Consider the following 16,465-nt stretch of genomic DNA (forward strand, 5'->3'; position numbering starts at 1 on the left):
TGGAAGAAGCAGGGCGAGCCACATCTGGCGGTGAGCGGACAGATTTGTGAAAGCAGCAAAGTAGGGGGTGTACACTGCGACCAGCAGCACATCGCAGCACCAGATCTTGAGTATATCCACCAACATTCTGGTTGCTTCCGCTGCTTGATGTATCGAGTTTCGCCATTGAATTGACAAGCATACCAAGATCATCGCACACCATGGTGGAATCGCAAGCTGCATCATAAACGGCGTCGGGAAGCCAATAACTAGAGCGAAGCCGTAGTCCATGGCACAAGCGAGCGTGGATACCAATAGAGTATCGCGGATGGCGCACGCAATTGGGTATGCAAGTATGAGCACACCTAAGCGAAATTGGTGAATGGCACCCGTACGTAGAACAACTTGTTTGAATCGACACCGGCCGACGGGTTCGAGAGCGGGACAATGTCGATCAGAAGCGTCGGAAGCAAGCTCAGCACTGGTGTTGCCACTGCGAGTGCGAGAGAGCGGACCCAACTTGTGGCGCGCACGAATTTCGCCAGCTCTTGCACTCGCTTCGAGGAGTAAATGCCATGCAACTTGACTTGCGTAGACTTGTAAAGGTCAACGAGCGTCCCGGATCTGCGCATCACCTTCGATCAGCAGAGTTGAGGGGAGAGAGTGGTGAGAACTTGAATGACATGTAAACACGATAAGATGTCGTTCGTAAGCGTCGAAGAGGACGGTATTTTCAGTTCGCAATGGGGAGAATAAAAATAGGGTTCTGATCATGCTTGTCGATTGAAACCAACAGGGCTTGTCAACATGGATCCTCTAACAGTAGATGGAAGAGCCCCGCCTGTCAAACCTGGGTGCTGGTGCATTGATTGATTCATTTCTTTCGGGCTCGATAGCGAACGAATTTGAAGGGATGCAGTTCATCGTATCGAAATCTCTTCAACTTCAACGATACCAGGTTTTGCTCGAAATGAAACGGCGGCAACTGGCGTACCATTTGGAACATCGTGGCCCATGGGCCTGGCCGATGAGTCAAGGAGCGTGCATGACTTGCTCAGGCAATTAGCCATGGGTCCAGCGTGTCCTTAGACCCCCCTCCCCCTCTTTCTACAGTATCGCTTTCCATGCTGGACTCCTGGAACTCTGAGCTTGCCCAATATTGAGGGAGATCTTCTGTAGACGATCACGGCTCATCCTTGCGTGCTCGTTAGCACACGCTTGATTTTGAGATCGAACACTAAGCTAAGAGCGTCATATACTGTGTACCATCATATCATATGAGTATTTCACACCGATGTCATATCATATAAATGTCATATCTTTTATAATATCTTATCGCTCATATTGGTCAAATCGAATAGGTAGTGAAAAATTACTCCTGAGGCTTGAGAGCAGTGAGTTTCACATGCGAATTCGTCGTCGTAGCAGCAACTGACGCATGGCCGCAGCTGTCGAAGCGCGGTGGACACTGTGTTTACTAAAGCTCTGCCAGCGGAGTAAACCATGCCCGTCCACCTCTCATTGCGTCCAAGCAGCTGCAACCGCGAACCTCGTTTCAGACATCACAAAGCGTGCCGGACTGAGCAACTGGTGGTTCAGGTGCGCTTTTTTCGGTGGGTGGCCAAGTTTGTCTTATTCATTGGTTGAAGTTGTCTGAATTACGCGCTCTGATTGGTCTCGAGCACGTGTTGAACGTATTGCCAAGCCTGGACGATTTGTACGCTACGTGGACAGCAATGCAGCAATGCTGAATCAGCATTGCTTCGGAGCAATCGCAGTCAAACCAGTTCTGTCACAGTGCGAGGCATTCACGCTCTCTCCACAACTGCGCTGATGGTCACCGTCCTCCTGCGGGCGGTTTGTGCATGTGGGTGCCGATCTGCATTGCAGCTTGTTTTATGACCAAAAAGCGCGTGCCGTACCCAAGAAAGCATCAACTTCTCGAGTGTATTGTTGATACTCCTCTTTTCATGCTGCTGCTAGCATGACAAAGATGAATGGACAAGATCGGCCATCAGAGTGTCCGAGCGGTCCATTGGACTAAGACGCATGCCGCCGCTGAACACCATACCACAGCGGATCGACCCCCGGCACAGTCCGGCTCGTGCCACCGTCCAACGGCAGTCGAGCATCGTTTTCCTACTAAAACTAAGCTCAAAATGGAGCTACCGCTGTGGAGGACCGGAACCTGGAGGACATAGTGCGATCTATTATCGATTGTGGCCGCTGTTTTCTCATGACGGCAGGTGACTCCGTTATCCGGCAGCGCTGCCCGCAGGATGCGTTGTTGCATGGCGCGCTTTGCTTCCCGAGTGCTCAATGGATATCCGTCAGATGCTTCGCCGCCGGCGAGATTCACAACGATGCTTCATGCCACCGAGATTCAACACTCAGGACGCACTTCTAGCCGACCAACACCGGCTAGAACTTGGTCCATAGCCCACTGTGAGCTCACATTTCCAACGATAGCATTGCCATCGGAGGCGGGCCTTGCAGGGAACTCACTTATTAAAACTTAGGTAAAAACAAACAGCAAACGCCGCCGAAGTGCGCGGCTCGTTTGCTCGCTAACGCGATTGGGCTTGCGCGCGAGTCCTGCAGGCGAATGGAGCGGCTGCGCGGCGCTCACTCAGCTCGCAAGAACGGGTCGCGCCGGCCTCACGGTCATAAGTCACAGCGATGTGGTCAGCGCTCTGACATTTTCGCTCGACTGGCCACACGCGCCGCACGGCGCTATGTCTGTTGTTCCTTCAAGGTTCGCCACGGGTGGCTTTGTCTTTTAACGAACTCTTAGCCCAGCTCATAGAAGCGCAACAGAGTTCGAGTATCCGATATCTCGGTCCAAGATCGGCGCCAGTATCCAATCTGCTCCATCAAGACCAAGATGCCATCTCTGAATGCCATCGCTGGCCTGCTGCCTCCTCTGGAGATCTCCATCCAGGAGAGCAGCATGCTGGTGGACCTCACCGAGACGCTCACGCAGCACAACATCGCGCAGTGCAGCACGGTCATTGTGACCAGGGACGGCCACGCCGACTCGAGGGCCTGGAAGGAGCTGCGACGCAGGGACAACATCCGCGTCTACAAGGAGCGAGCGCGCTCCAGGGCCACGCCCACCACCCCGTCCCTGCTGCTGCTCGGCACCGTCAAGGGCAACCTCGACGACGTCATGTACGCCATGGTGACCCCCACCGAGCAGGCCATGAAGATCAAGTCCAACTGCACGCACGACGGCGTGATCGACCGCAAGGTGCTGCACGAGATCGTGCGCCCCAGCGTGGACGACCCGTTCCGCCACGTGAGCGTCAACTGGTCGCTGTACGCCGACTCGGAGCCGCACGACTACGTGTGCGTCGAGGCCACGGGCGTCACGCACACGCTGCGCGGCGAGCGCGTGGGCTTCCACCTGTCGCACTCGGTGGCGTTCTCGCAGCTGCCGAGCTTCTCCGAGTCGCACGGCGTGGAGCGCGGTCACCGGTCGATCTGCTCGCTGTACCGCGAGACGACGGCGGGCGAGGTCGAGTGCTACGTGCGCGGCTTCTTCGACTTCCGCGACGGCGACAACGAGCTGCTGACCAACATCGCGCTGCACGCGATCGCCAACCAGTGGCTGTCGTTCTCCCGGCAGATCGAGTTCGCGCACATGAAGAAGCTCGTGTGGCGTCTGCGTCGCAACAGCAGCGACTTGGACGACTTCGTCATGGCTGCGGCCGTGGAAGAGCACAAGCGGAAGATGTCGGAGGCGGCTCTGAATCGAGAAGCCACTTGCCGAGTGTGTAACAAGACGTTCGGGCTCCTGGACCGTAAAACCACCTGTAAGAGCTGCGAGCAGGCTGTGTGTCCTCGGTGCCGAGTCAAGAAGCGCGTGTGCGTGCTCGCTCCGGACCAACGTACGGTGCTGGAGAAGAGACGCAGCTTCTGCGCTCCGTGCATTGCTGAAGTCACCACGAGCAACGCGCGGGCTATTGCGCAGGAGGAACTTCAGGTCCAGGAGGAAGATCAAATGAAGGAGGCGGAAGAGCAGGTCGTCTCGCTCTCTAGACAACGCACGACGTCGTGGATGGCTACCAGTGCCTCCTTTCGATCGTGCATATAGAAATAGGTAAAATGAAAAACCAAGCCGTGCTAAAGCACGGAGAAGCTCTGGATTTTATCATGTAGTTTTGATTCTAGGTTTGATTCTAAGTTAATTTATCTTAAATGTGCCTAGCAGTTCTACCCGAGGTTCTTTGGTTAAAGCGAAGTATCCTTAAATTTCAGCAGTTGGTGCTTTTGTCTTTATTCGGGTTTGCTACCAAGTTCCGAAACCATGAAAGCATGCACTGCCAACTATCTCAAGCCCTTACGCGAACATGTACTGGTCACTCGCTATGCCTTAGCTATCTTGCAATATTATGCAGCCGAATCGTCAAGGCTTGAATGCGGCGGTAACGGTACGTATGCACGTGCAGAATGGTTGAAACGAGACCACCATCGTTTGAAGACTTCAACGACACCCACGACTTTAAATTGAAGTCGTGGGTGTTCGTGGGGACTTGAACGTGGCGACACCGATGTAACATCGTTGAACATACATGTACTGCAAACACAACTGCAGTTATGTTTGGAGTCATGGTCGAGTCATGGTCGAGCGACATCCGATCAATCGTGTCACGCGAATGTCGACCCTAAAAGACTCAAGCAACACGCCGCTGGATAATATATTATCCAAGCGTTTATTAAAGTTAACGGGTACGTTCCGATACGTTAATAATTCGTTCGTTTATAACCGATAGCGGAGCATGCATTTTTATAGTGATTTGCACCTGCAGTCGTATCGCCCTAACAACTCTGGATAAAATCCAGAGAATAAGCAGTTAAACGAGGTGCTTCGAGGGCCCGGACGAGTTAAAAAGTGCCGCAATTGTTTATTTTAACTCAAAAACTCACTAGGACCAAGCGGTATGTACCGGTTTTTTCAGCGCTTTTAGCCCGAATTTCAATCGTGTTTCAACCGTTGATACACTGATCAAACACCGAGCAATAGTATAGTACTCTCCATAACAATTGTAATATTTAGTATTAATGCTTTATTACTGGTACTACTAATATTTAGAATGACAACGACTATTCGCAGTTCGAAGAACTGTCGATTGGGGAAGGTTTTTGGATGACATCGAACGACATTCACGCTACATTCGTCACTTCACCCCGATGACATCAAACAACATTCACACAACATCATACCGCACTCGATCGAATCGGTCTGAATGACACTTAGAGGTTTTGATGGGTAACCTCCAGTTGGGGTCATATACGGTACAGATCTGAGATTGGATCTGACGTGCTAAAAGGTGTTCTGGGGGTTGCACCCCGAGACCCCAAACTAACTCCGAGTTGCGGCAACGGTGCTCGTCGCTGGGCCCGCCTCCGCAATACCGCGCGGCCCTGCTTCGCGGGCACCACGCGCGGGTTTGCTATGGCTACGCTCCTCACAGACGCACCTGGTGGTACGTCTTCTCCGGAAAAAGACTAAAAGCTAGCTGCACTAGCTTAGGCGTTTATCTACGAAGAATGGGATGATTTAAGCTTGTCTTGTGTGAGACTACATTGCGACCCGCAGAGATCCACCAAATTGGTGGTGTAGAATGATCTACTACTTGATCCTGTTCTTGTCAAGACAAGTTCAAAGTACATTGTTACCGATATTAGTTAAGATCATCCTAATGCCACACGGCTGCGAAGCAGGCGCAGGGGATGCCATAGTACATCGTCTCCCTGTAAGGGTATCCGTACACGCTAGCTTCGAACTGCGAAACCCCCCGGGTCCACCACCCGGGTCCCCAATTAGGCTAGTATTTAGACGGACGGCGATCCTTAGGCACTTCAACTTGAGTCACTTCAACACTTCCGCTGATCGCGCTGTTTCACTTTGTGTCCTTTTTGTCCTTGCTTCAATGGTCTGGACTCGACTTGCGCGTGGATGCAAACGAGTGGCGGACAACGCATTGGAGGGCGAAACTGCATGCTAACACGTTGGACGAGACCGACATTTCAGAGCCCCGTGACCTGTACCTAGACAGCAACGACCCCCCCCTCAGAACGCCACGAACGCTACGCGTAGTCAGCAGAAAATTTTAATGCACGTTGGTGCGAGGTTATCCATCGCGTGCCTCCACATCGTGGTCAACCGCCACAGGTTTCGACGCTCCATGCCTACAAACGCCACCGAAGCTGCCTTTCGTCATCGGCCCCTTTCACCGCTCGTCCCCAGCTTGCAGTGCCGGCAAGGGTTACACAGATCAGTTTGTTCCAGTCCGTCATCGACAGCTCCAGCTCCATTCCTCAACTTGCGCGCCCGATGCCACATCTCGATGTTCTTCTCCAAGTTGTCGGCCCTCAGCTCGATTCATAGCTTCGTGTCTCCATTGGACCTTTCAATGACAGAGGCCCGTATGCTCCTCGTCTTAACCAACGACCTCGTCCGCCACTGCACCGAAACAAGCAGCACGGTTCTAGTTACCAAGTGTGGTCACGCCGACGCCAGAGCCTGGAAGGAGCTGCGACGCAGGGACAACATCCGCGTCTACAAGGAGCGAGCGCGCTCCAGGGCCACGCCCACCACCCCGTCCCTGCTGCTGCTCGGCACCGTCAAGGGCAACCTCGACGACGTCATGTACGCCATGGTGACCCCCACCGAGCAGGCCATGAAGATCAAGTCCAACTGCACGCACGACGGCGTGATCGACCGCAAGGTGCTGCACGAGATCGTGCGCCCCAGCGTGGACGACCCGTTCCGCCACGTGAGCGTCAACTGGTCGCTGTACGCCGACTCGGAGCCGCACGACTACGTGTGCGTCGAGGCCACGGGCGTCACGCACACGCTGCGCGGCGAGCGCGTGGGCTTCCACCTGTCGCACTCGGTGGCGTTCTCGCAGCTGCCGAGCTTCTCCGAGTCGCACGGCGTGGAGCGCGGTCACCGGTCGATCTGCTCGCTGTACCGCGAGACGACGGCGGGCGAGGTCGAGTGCTACGTGCGCGGCTTCTTCGACTTCCGCGACGGCGACAACGAGCTGCTGACCAACATCGCGCTGCACGCGATCGCCAACCAGTGGCTGTCGTTCTCCCGGCAGATCGAGTTCGCGCACATGAAGAAGCTCGTGTGGCGTCTGCGTCGCAACAGCAGCGACTTGGACGACTTCGTCATGGCTGCGGCCGTGGAAGAGCACAAGCGGAAGATGTCGGAGGCGGCTCTGAATCGAGAAGCCACTTGCCGAGTGTGTAACAAGACGTTCGGGCTCCTGGACCGTAAAACCACCTGTAAGAGCTGCGAGCAGGCTGTGTGTCCTCGGTGCCGAGTCAAGAAGCGCGTGTGCGTGCTCGCTCCGGACCAACGTACGGTGCTGGAGAAGAGACGCAGCTTCTGCGCTCCGTGCATTGCTGAAGTCACCACGAGCAACGCGCGGGCTATTGCGCAGGAGGAACTTCAGGTCCAGGAGGAAGATCAAATGAAGGAGGCGGAAGAGCAGGTCGTCTCGCTCTCTAGACAACGCACGACGTCGTGGATGGCTACCAGTGCCTCCTTTCGATCGTGCATATAGAAATAGGTAAAATGAAAAACCAAGCCGTGCTAAAGCACGGAGAAGCTCTGGATTTTATCATGTAGTTTTGATTCTAGGTTTGATTCTAAGTTAATTTATCTTAAATGTGCCTAGCAGTTCTACCCGAGGTTCTTTGGTTAAAGCGAAGTATCCTTAAATTTCAGCAGTTGGTGCTTTTGTCTTTATTCGGGTTTGCTACCAAGTTCCGAAACCATGAAAGCATGCACTGCCAACTATCTCAAGCCCTTACGCGAACATGTACTGGTCACTCGCTATGCCTTAGCTATCTTGCAATATTATGCAGCCGAATCGTCAAGGCTTGAATGCGGCGGTAACGGTACGTATGCACGTGCAGAATGGTTGAAACGAGACCACCATCGTTTGAAGACTTCAACGACACCCACGACTTTAAATTGAAGTCGTGGGTGTTCGTGGGGACTTGAACGTGGCGACACCGATGTAACATCGTTGAACATACATGTACTGCAAACACAACTGCAGTTATGTTTGGAGTCATGGTCGAGTCATGGTCGAGCGACATCCGATCAATCGTGTCACGCGAATGTCGACCCTAAAAGACTCAAGCAACACGCCGCTGGATAATATATTATCCAAGCGTTTATTAAAGTTAACGGGTACGTTCCGATACGTTAATAATTCGTTCGTTTATAACCGATAGCGGAGCATGCATTTTTATAGTGATTTGCACCTGCAGTCGTATCGCCCTAACAACTCTGGATAAAATCCAGAGAATAAGCAGTTAAACGAGGTGCTTCGAGGGCCCGGACGAGTTAAAAAGTGCCGCAATTGTTTATTTTAACTCAAAAACTCACTAGGACCAAGCGGTATGTACCGGTTTTTTCAGCGCTTTTAGCCCGAATTTCAATCGTGTTTCAACCGTTGATACACTGATCAAACACCGAGCAATAGTATAGTACTCTCCATAACAATTGTAATATTTAGTATTAATGCTTTATTACTGGTACTACTAATATTTAGAATGACAACGACTATTCGCAGTTCGAAGAACTGTCGATTGGGGAAGGTTTTTGGATGACATCGAACGACATTCACGCTACATTCGTCACTTCACCCCGATGACATCAAACAACATTCACACAACATCATACCGCACTCGATCGAATCGGTCTGAATGACACTTAGAGGTTTTGATGGGTAACCTCCAGTTGGGGTCATATACGGTACAGATCTGAGATTGGATCTGACGTGCTAAAAGGTGTTCTGGGGGTTGCACCCCGAGACCCCAAACTAACTCCGAGTTGCGGCAACGGTGCTCGTCGCTGGGCCCGCCTCCGCAATACCGCGCGGCCCTGCTTCGCGGGCACCACGCGCGGGTTTGCTATGGCTACGCTCCTCACAGACGCACCTGGTGGTACGTCTTCTCCGGAAAAAGACTAAAAGCTAGCTGCACTAGCTTAGGCGTTTATCTACGAAGAATGGGATGATTTAAGCTTGTCTTGTGTGAGACTACATTGCGACCCGCAGAGATCCACCAAATTGGTGGTGTAGAATGATCTACTACTTGATCCTGTTCTTGTCAAGACAAGTTCAAAGTACATTGTTACCGATATTAGTTAAGATCATCCTAATGCCACACACTTGGACGAATCGAAGCTGACAGTTTTTTTGTTGTTAGATCTTCAGGCGACCCGGACAAAATATGTGTGCGGCTGCACCATGTTTTATCGAACAGAGTTTGAATGCTCCTACGTTGTCGCTGAACGCCGCGGATTCCTGTGCGAGAGGAAGTCCCGGGCGGACATCGTCAAAGCGAATGACAAACACCCGGTGTATCCTACTCCTACATGCGATCGAAATCTGCTAGACCTCAGTTTTGACTCATCAAACTTGAAACAAATTGCTGGCTTCATCGGGTTATCCAGCAAGTTCGGTTGAACAGTTATCCAGGCAGCGCTAAATATTCGATTGCACGTTTTTTTCTTGTTTTATCGCCATCTGTAAGTTTCCGAGCACAACACTGCAATCTAAGCAATACAGGATTCTGCCTGGGCATCAGCGCACATTTCAGTAGCAGGAAGGAAGGAAATTACGTTGATTAGCTCGTTGTTGATTACTGTTCTATGCTATGTGCAAAGAACTAAAGTTAAAACTAAATCCATGGAGTCCTCATCCGACGAGCGGGAGGAGGTAGAATCACCACGGTTGGTTTGTCAAGCCCAAGCGTTGAAGTATCAATTCGTTGGAGTGACGATACATGTATATGAACTGGCAATGCCTTTGAAAAGAAGCGATCAAACTTGGTACACTTGGTTGTACAGTGGTAGATTAGGCAGATGCTGCGGCTGCGAAGCAGGCGCAGGGGATGCCATAGTACATCGTCTCCCTGTAAGGGTATCCGTACACGCTAGCTTCGAACTGCGAAACCCCCCGGGTCCACCACCCGGGTCCCCAATTAGGCTAGTATTTAGACGGACGGCGATCCTTAGGCACTTCAACTTGAGTCACTTCAACACTTCCGCTGATCGCGCTGTTTCACTTTGTGTCCTTTTTGTCCTTGCTTCAATGGTCTGGACTCGACTTGCGCGTGGATGCAAACGAGTGGCGGACAACGCATTGGAGGGCGAAACTGCATGCTAACACGTTGGACGAGACCGACATTTCAGAGCCCCGTGACCTGTACCTAGACAGCAACGACCCCCCCCTCAGAACGCCACGAACGCTACGCGTAGTCAGCAGAAAATTTTAATGCACGTTGGTGCGAGGTTATCCATCGCGTGCCTCCACATCGTGGTCAACCGCCACAGGTTTCGACGCTCCATGCCTACAAACGCCACCGAAGCTGCCTTTCGTCATCGGCCCCTTTCACCGCTCGTCCCCAGCTTGCAGTGCCGGCAAGGGTTACACAGATCAGTTTGTTCCAGTCCGTCATCGACAGCTCCAGCTCCATTCCTCAACTTGCGCGCCCGATGCCACATCTCGATGTTCTTCTCCAAGTTGTCGGCCCTCAGCTCGATTCATAGCTTCGTGTCTCCATTGGACCTTTCAATGACAGAGGCCCGTATGCTCCTCGTCTTAACCAACGACCTCGTCCGCCACTGCACCGAAACAAGCAGCACGGTTCTAGTTACCAAGTGTGGTCACGCCGACGCCAGAGCCTGGAAGGAGCTGCGACGCAGGGACAACATCCGCGTCTACAAGGAGCGAGCGCGCTCCAGGGCCACGCCCACCACCCCGTCCCTGCTGCTGCTCGGCACCGTCAAGGGCAACCTCGACGACGTCATGTACGCCATGGTGACCCCCACCGAGCAGGCCATGAAGATCAAGTCCAACTGCACGCACGACGGCGTGATCGACCGCAAGGTGCTGCACGAGATCGTGCGCCCCAGCGTGGACGACCCGTTCCGCCACGTGAGCGTCAACTGGTCGCTGTACGCCGACTCGGAGCCGCACGACTACGTGTGCGTCGAGGCCACGGGCGTCACGCACACGCTGCGCGGCGAGCGCGTGGGCTTCCACCTGTCGCACTCGGTGGCGTTCTCGCAGCTGCCGAGCTTCTCCGAGTCGCACGGCGTGGAGCGCGGTCACCGGTCGATCTGCTCGCTGTACCGCGAGACGACGGCGGGCGAGGTCGAGTGCTACGTGCGCGGCTTCTTCGACTTCCGCGACGGCGACAACGAGCTGCTGACCAACATCGCGCTGCACGCGATCGCCAACCAGTGGCTGTCGTTCTCCCGGCAGATCGAGTTCGCGCACATGAAGAAGCTCGTGTGGCGTCTGCGTCGCGATCGAAGCGACTCGGATGGCTTCAACAACCAAAACCATGCAATACGAGACGAAACCTGCTGCGTCTGCTTCAAGTCGTTCGGGTTCCTGGGGCGGAAGACGTCGTGTGCCAGTTGCGTACGAGCGGTGTGTCCTCGGTGCCGCGTCAAGAAATTACTGTGTACCGAGACGTCCGATGGGCGAATAGTGACCGAAAAGAAGGTCGCGTTCTGCAAAACATGCCTGCGTGAGAGCTTATCGAGCAGCGCCCGCGTGATAGCGCACCAGGAGCTGCAGTTGATTGAAGACAAAGCTCTTGTCCAGTCCCGAAGCGAGCTGATGAAGCTGGCACGGAAGCGAACGCCCTCCTGGATCGCCACCACTTCCTCGTTTCGGGTGCTTCGTATGTGAACTACACACTTGGTAGTTGATCAGTTGAATAACCACGCAAACTTGAACGTGTAGTCGTTGCCTGCAACACCACAGAAGAGCAGTTAGACTAGTACTTCGTCAATGCGAATCAATGCACAAGGCCTAGCAACCGTACCGTAGTGCTCCAGCGTTCCCTGGACATTGTACATTATCCAGAACATGAGGTGAACTTGCACCCCCTGCATTTGTTTTTCCAAGACGAAGCCCAACTGGTGGAGTGGTGCTAAGCCCAGCGTGAATTTCAGTTTATACATTAGCAAGAGCAGCGAGGCGAGCTGGAGCAAGCCGTTCAGCAGCACGTTCTTGAGCGTTTGGTACAGTTGAGCGCGACCCATCCCGTAAAAGACGGTGTAGTATTCCTGATTGGGCATATGGTACGTTGCAACCAAGTAAAATGCTGCTCAACATACAGTCAGTTCACCGCGAGTATCACTGCAAGCTCATATTATATACCAGGACAACACGTACAATACACAAGCGGAATGATGACCTCGACGTAGTTAACAAGCAGGAGGAACTCAGCCATGTAGAGTAGTCGCCGGACCTTGATCGTGTAGCTGCGAGCAGTAAAGGCGCTTGGTTGTCGAAGCAAAATCGTATCACCTCCATAAAAAATAGGCCCAACTCGGTTTCGACAAAATAATTGTGTTAACCCGTGAAGTCGGGTGAGCTAAGACGTCCAACGTGGTTTCTTGTCTGAGCAAAATCCTCACCAACTTTTTGCAATCCCGCTGATGAAATATGAGAAGCCGCATGCGCAGCCACCAGCGTGAGGTCCCTCGGAGCAACATCTTTCCGACTTATCAATATATTTGCTCGTTCCAGAGTTGTTGGCATACGATTTCGTGAATTCGTTTGGCCAATCGCGCCACGTTGGCTACCCCATAGACACTCCCGGTCGAGTAGACGTTCAATATTCACAAGCTCCGTACGTGCAACGCTCAGATCGCGGATAGATAGCCCCATCAGCAAGGTGTCGGCAATCATAATCGCCAGTGTCGTCTGAAACGAGGGCGATAGCTGCATGCAGCACGATACGAACAGCGAGCCAAAGACGTCGGCGTTGAACACGACGATTTCTGGCGTCTCGTCGCCAAGGTGATGAACAGCTCGCGCGAAGACATTTCGCATGAGCAGCTTCAAAGCTGGTAGAAGCAGTATAAACCACATCTGAGCCTGACGAGACAAAGCTTTGAAAGTCACAAAGTACGGGATGTAGACTGCGGCCACCAGTACATCACAGCACCAGATTTTGAGCATATCCACGAGCATTTTGGTCGCCCCCGGGGTGTCCCGAAACAAATTTCTCCATTGAATAAATAAGCAGAGCGAGATCAGCATGGTCCACGGGGGCATCATATGCTGAATCGAGAACGGAGTTGGAAACCCGATAGCTAGAGCAAAACCGTACTCGATCCCACAACTCCCCGCTGCCACAAGCACTGCATCCCGGATCACTCGCTTGGTTCAGTACGGGAGTATTGGGACTCCAAGGCGAAATTGGTGGAAGCAAAGGAGTGCACACGTCAAAGTAACGGAGTATAAACGCACGTAGAACAACTTGTTTGAATGGACGCCAGCCGATGGGTCGGGGAGCGGGATGATATCGACAAGCAGCGTCGGGATCAGGCTCAGCACTGGTGTTAGCACCGCTAGTGAGACAGAGCGCGCCGGGTTTGTAGTACGTGTGAACTTCGCCAGCTCCTGGACTCGCTTCGGGGAGTAGATACCGTGCAACTTCACCTGCGTAGACTTGTACAGCTTGACAAGCTTGCTACATCGTGGCATTATCAATCCGCACTTCGGTGAGTAGTGAGTTATAAGTTCTTGGATAAGTATGGTTCATTTGTGGACGCAAAAATAGTTTGAAGTTTGCTTACTGATCTTCACAGTGCCGCTCACTACAGATACGTATTAGTCGTGCTTCGTCCATCAACGTTGTGTAGATATTCCATTGCCAAAATTAACTTTGAATTTGGACATGGGTTTCCTACTTACTCCATCAGACTCTCGCAAAAGCATTTTGGTTTTGCTAAGCTTACCTTCTGAGATGTCACACGATGGTACACAACGGTGCGGATGAACAACAGAGTGAGACTTGGGTGTTTTGGGTGTTGCCACGCTCGTTCAGAGACGACTTAGCTGGAACTATTTGCCCTGACATCTGCTTCTAGGCTGCTTCCTGACAAGTTTCTTCATTTTAATGAAGAAATTTAATGTATCGCAAAATGATTGTTACATGTCGATGTGATCCTCGGACGTGCAGTCATTTTGGTAACCTAACGCTCACAAAAGGCCCCAAGCCTCGTGCCAACACTTTATTCACGAACTTCTCATCCTTTTTGTGCTGGCGTTATGCTTCATCGTCGTATAACCACGCAAACTTAAACGTGTAATCATTATCTTCAACACACACAAGTTAATTAGAGCGATTCGTGGTCATCACGAATCAATACATGACCAAACCAACCGTAGTGCGCCAACGAACCCTGCACATTGTACATTATCCAGAAGATGCGATGAACTTGCACCCACTGGATCTGCTTTTCCAGGACAAAGCCCAGGTGGTGGACAGGTGACAGTCTCAATGTGATGCTCATTCTATACATAAGCAAAAGGAGCGAGGCGAACTGGAGCGCGCAATACAACAGCACATTCTTGAGCGTTTGTGCACGATCCATCCCGCGAAAAACAGAGTAATATTCCTGGTTTGGCATGTGATAAGTTGCAACCAAGTAAAATGCTACACCGTTAAAAAACGTGGCACCGTAAGTAATAAAAAAACAATATCTTCGACTGCCAGTTCACGCGATACGTACAGTACACAAGCGGAATTATGACCTCAACGTAGTTCATGAGTAGGATGAACTCAGTCATATAAAGCAGCCGCCGCACCTTGGCCGTGTAGCTTTGAGCAGTTAGAACGCTCGGTTGTCGAAGGAAAATTGGGCCACCTTCGTAAAACTGGAGGCGAACGCGGTTCCGACATAATAGTTGTTTCATCTTGTGAAGTGCTGGCAAGTCGCGTGAACTAGGACCTTTGGCGTGATTTTCCCTTTGGTCATGGCCTTCATCAATTTGTCGTGATCCCGTTGATGAAACTTGAGGAATCGCATGTGGCTTCAGAGCAAACTCTTTCCGACCAAGCAGCATGCTAGCGCGCTCCAAAGTTGTAGACAAATGAGCCTGCCTATTAGCGTGGTCAGGACGACTACTCACTATACTCTCCTGGTCCAATACTCCGAAGTTCCCTGCACGCAACACTTAAATCATGAATAGACAGCGCCATCAACAAGGTGTCCGCGACCATAATAAAAAAAACCGGGTCGTTCTCGACCACAAAGATCGCCGTCACCTCCATAAGAGAGCGTAGCACTGCGACGTAGCTGAAAACCCAATTCACTTCACTTGTGTTTACTTCAAGGCAATCGATTGCTGCTGCTCCTCGGCGCAGCTTAAATACAATCAAAACTATTCGCTCACTCGGACATCGACCACCAGTCCGAGTCGCGGGTGTAGACTCGAAGATGAACCTCGTCTCGCGCGACGTCCAGGGCGTTCTCACTGAGGACGTCCTGGATGCACGGGCCGCAGACTGGCAGCTTCTTCTCGAGGATGGCTGTGTTCTCCCAGGGTCTCACAGTGCACACGGTCCTCTTCACCTGGCACTTCGAGCACACCAGTTGGCCGCACACTCTGCAGGCTTTCTTGCCCGAGCCGAGCAGTCCAAAGCTCTTGGTACAGATACCGCAGTGGCTTGAAGCTTTGGCTGCCGCTGAGCTCTTCCGTCTTTGCGCCAGTGTCATGGAGTCGAAGCTGCTCCCGCTGGAGCTGCACGAGCTGCACGTGTCGATGCTGATGCGTGCCGACTTCTTACGCAGACGCCACACCAGCTTCTTCATCTCAGCGCACTCGATCAGCTGCGAGAAGGACAGCCACTGGTTGGCCATCGAGTTCATCGAGATGGCGGAGAGCACGGTGTCGTCCTCCTGGAAGTCGAAGAAGCCGTGCACGTAGCACTCGACGCTGTTGGGCGCGCGTTGGCGATACAATGCACAGACGGACAAGTTGCCTCGCTCCACGTCGGCGTTCTGAAAGGGAGGCAATTGCGGAAACCCGACGGAGTGTGCGATGTGGTAGCCGATGGACTCGCCCTCGGTCGTGATCGCAACACCCGATGCCTCGACGCAAATGTAGTCGCGGTGTTCAGGCACGGAATACAGTCGCCACGCCACGTTCACGTGCTGATACGGGTCCTCCACCGTCGGACGCACCACCTCGTGCAGCACCTTGGCGTCTACGATGCCATCCTGCACGAACTTGGACTTGACTTTGATGTCCTCGTCGCAAGAAGCTGAGACCGCGTACATAACGTCGTTCAGCGTGCCTTTAATGGTGCCGAACAGCAGCAACGAGGGCACCGTCGGTTCAAGGGCATCGGGGTCTTTGCTCTTCTTGCTGCGTTGAGTGTACACCCGGATGGAGTCTTTGCGGCGCAGCTCGCGCCATTCGCGAGGCGTCTTGCCAGTCTTGCGAACCCGCTCCGAGACGTGGAGGTACTCGTCGATGTTGCTCAGCACGAAGTTCTCCGCCAAGTTCTGGAGCTCGATCTCCTCAGTGTCGTTGAGTTTCAAGGGTGGCAAGGCGTCGACGAGTGAGTGGACGGACTTCATGCTCTGCTCTTCGTCCGACGGAATCGCAAATGATCCCAGTCGCAGCAGCAGCAGGTT

General features: G+C 52.7%; 4 protein-coding genes across 4 annotated transcripts; 2 read left to right on the forward strand and 2 right to left on the reverse strand.

Annotated features, from left to right (window-relative positions):
* Positions 1-2,863: 2,863 nt before the first annotated feature.
* PHYSODRAFT_504844 (hypothetical protein) lies at positions 2,864-7,559 on the forward strand (the record flags this gene model as incomplete). The annotated part of the gene is made up of 2 exons (XM_009530175.1): positions 2,864-3,751; positions 7,284-7,559. 2 exons carry the CDS (start codon positions 2,864-2,866, stop codon positions 7,557-7,559), a joined length of 1,164 nt encoding a protein of 387 aa, XP_009528470.1.
* A 3,027-nt stretch (positions 7,560-10,586) lies between these two features.
* Positions 10,587-11,714, forward strand: PHYSODRAFT_255190 (hypothetical protein; the record flags this gene model as incomplete). The annotated part of the gene is made up of 1 exon (XM_009530176.1): positions 10,587-11,714. One exon carries the CDS (start codon positions 10,587-10,589, stop codon positions 11,712-11,714), a length of 1,128 nt encoding a protein of 375 aa, XP_009528471.1.
* A 29-nt stretch (positions 11,715-11,743) lies between these two features.
* Positions 11,744-14,648, reverse strand: PHYSODRAFT_381176 (hypothetical protein; the record flags this gene model as incomplete). The annotated part of the gene is made up of 3 exons (XM_009530177.1): positions 11,744-11,775; positions 11,851-12,132; positions 14,555-14,648. Coding segments are annotated over 3 exons (408 nt in total), but the record flags the coding sequence as incomplete, so codon positions are not given.
* A 566-nt stretch (positions 14,649-15,214) lies between these two features.
* PHYSODRAFT_505659 (hypothetical protein) lies at positions 15,215-16,408 on the reverse strand (the record flags this gene model as incomplete). Its single annotated transcript, XM_009530178.1, has 1 exon — positions 15,215-16,408. The coding sequence occupies one exon, from the start codon at positions 16,406-16,408 to the stop codon at positions 15,215-15,217; it is 1,194 nt and encodes a 397-aa protein (XP_009528473.1).
* Between the last annotated feature and the right edge of the window lie 57 nt (positions 16,409-16,465).

This window comes from Phytophthora sojae (assembly GCF_000149755.1).
Source record: "Phytophthora sojae unplaced genomic scaffold PHYSOscaffold_5, whole genome shotgun sequence".
Classification (NCBI taxonomy): domain Eukaryota; phylum Oomycota; class Peronosporomycetes; order Peronosporales; family Peronosporaceae; genus Phytophthora; species Phytophthora sojae.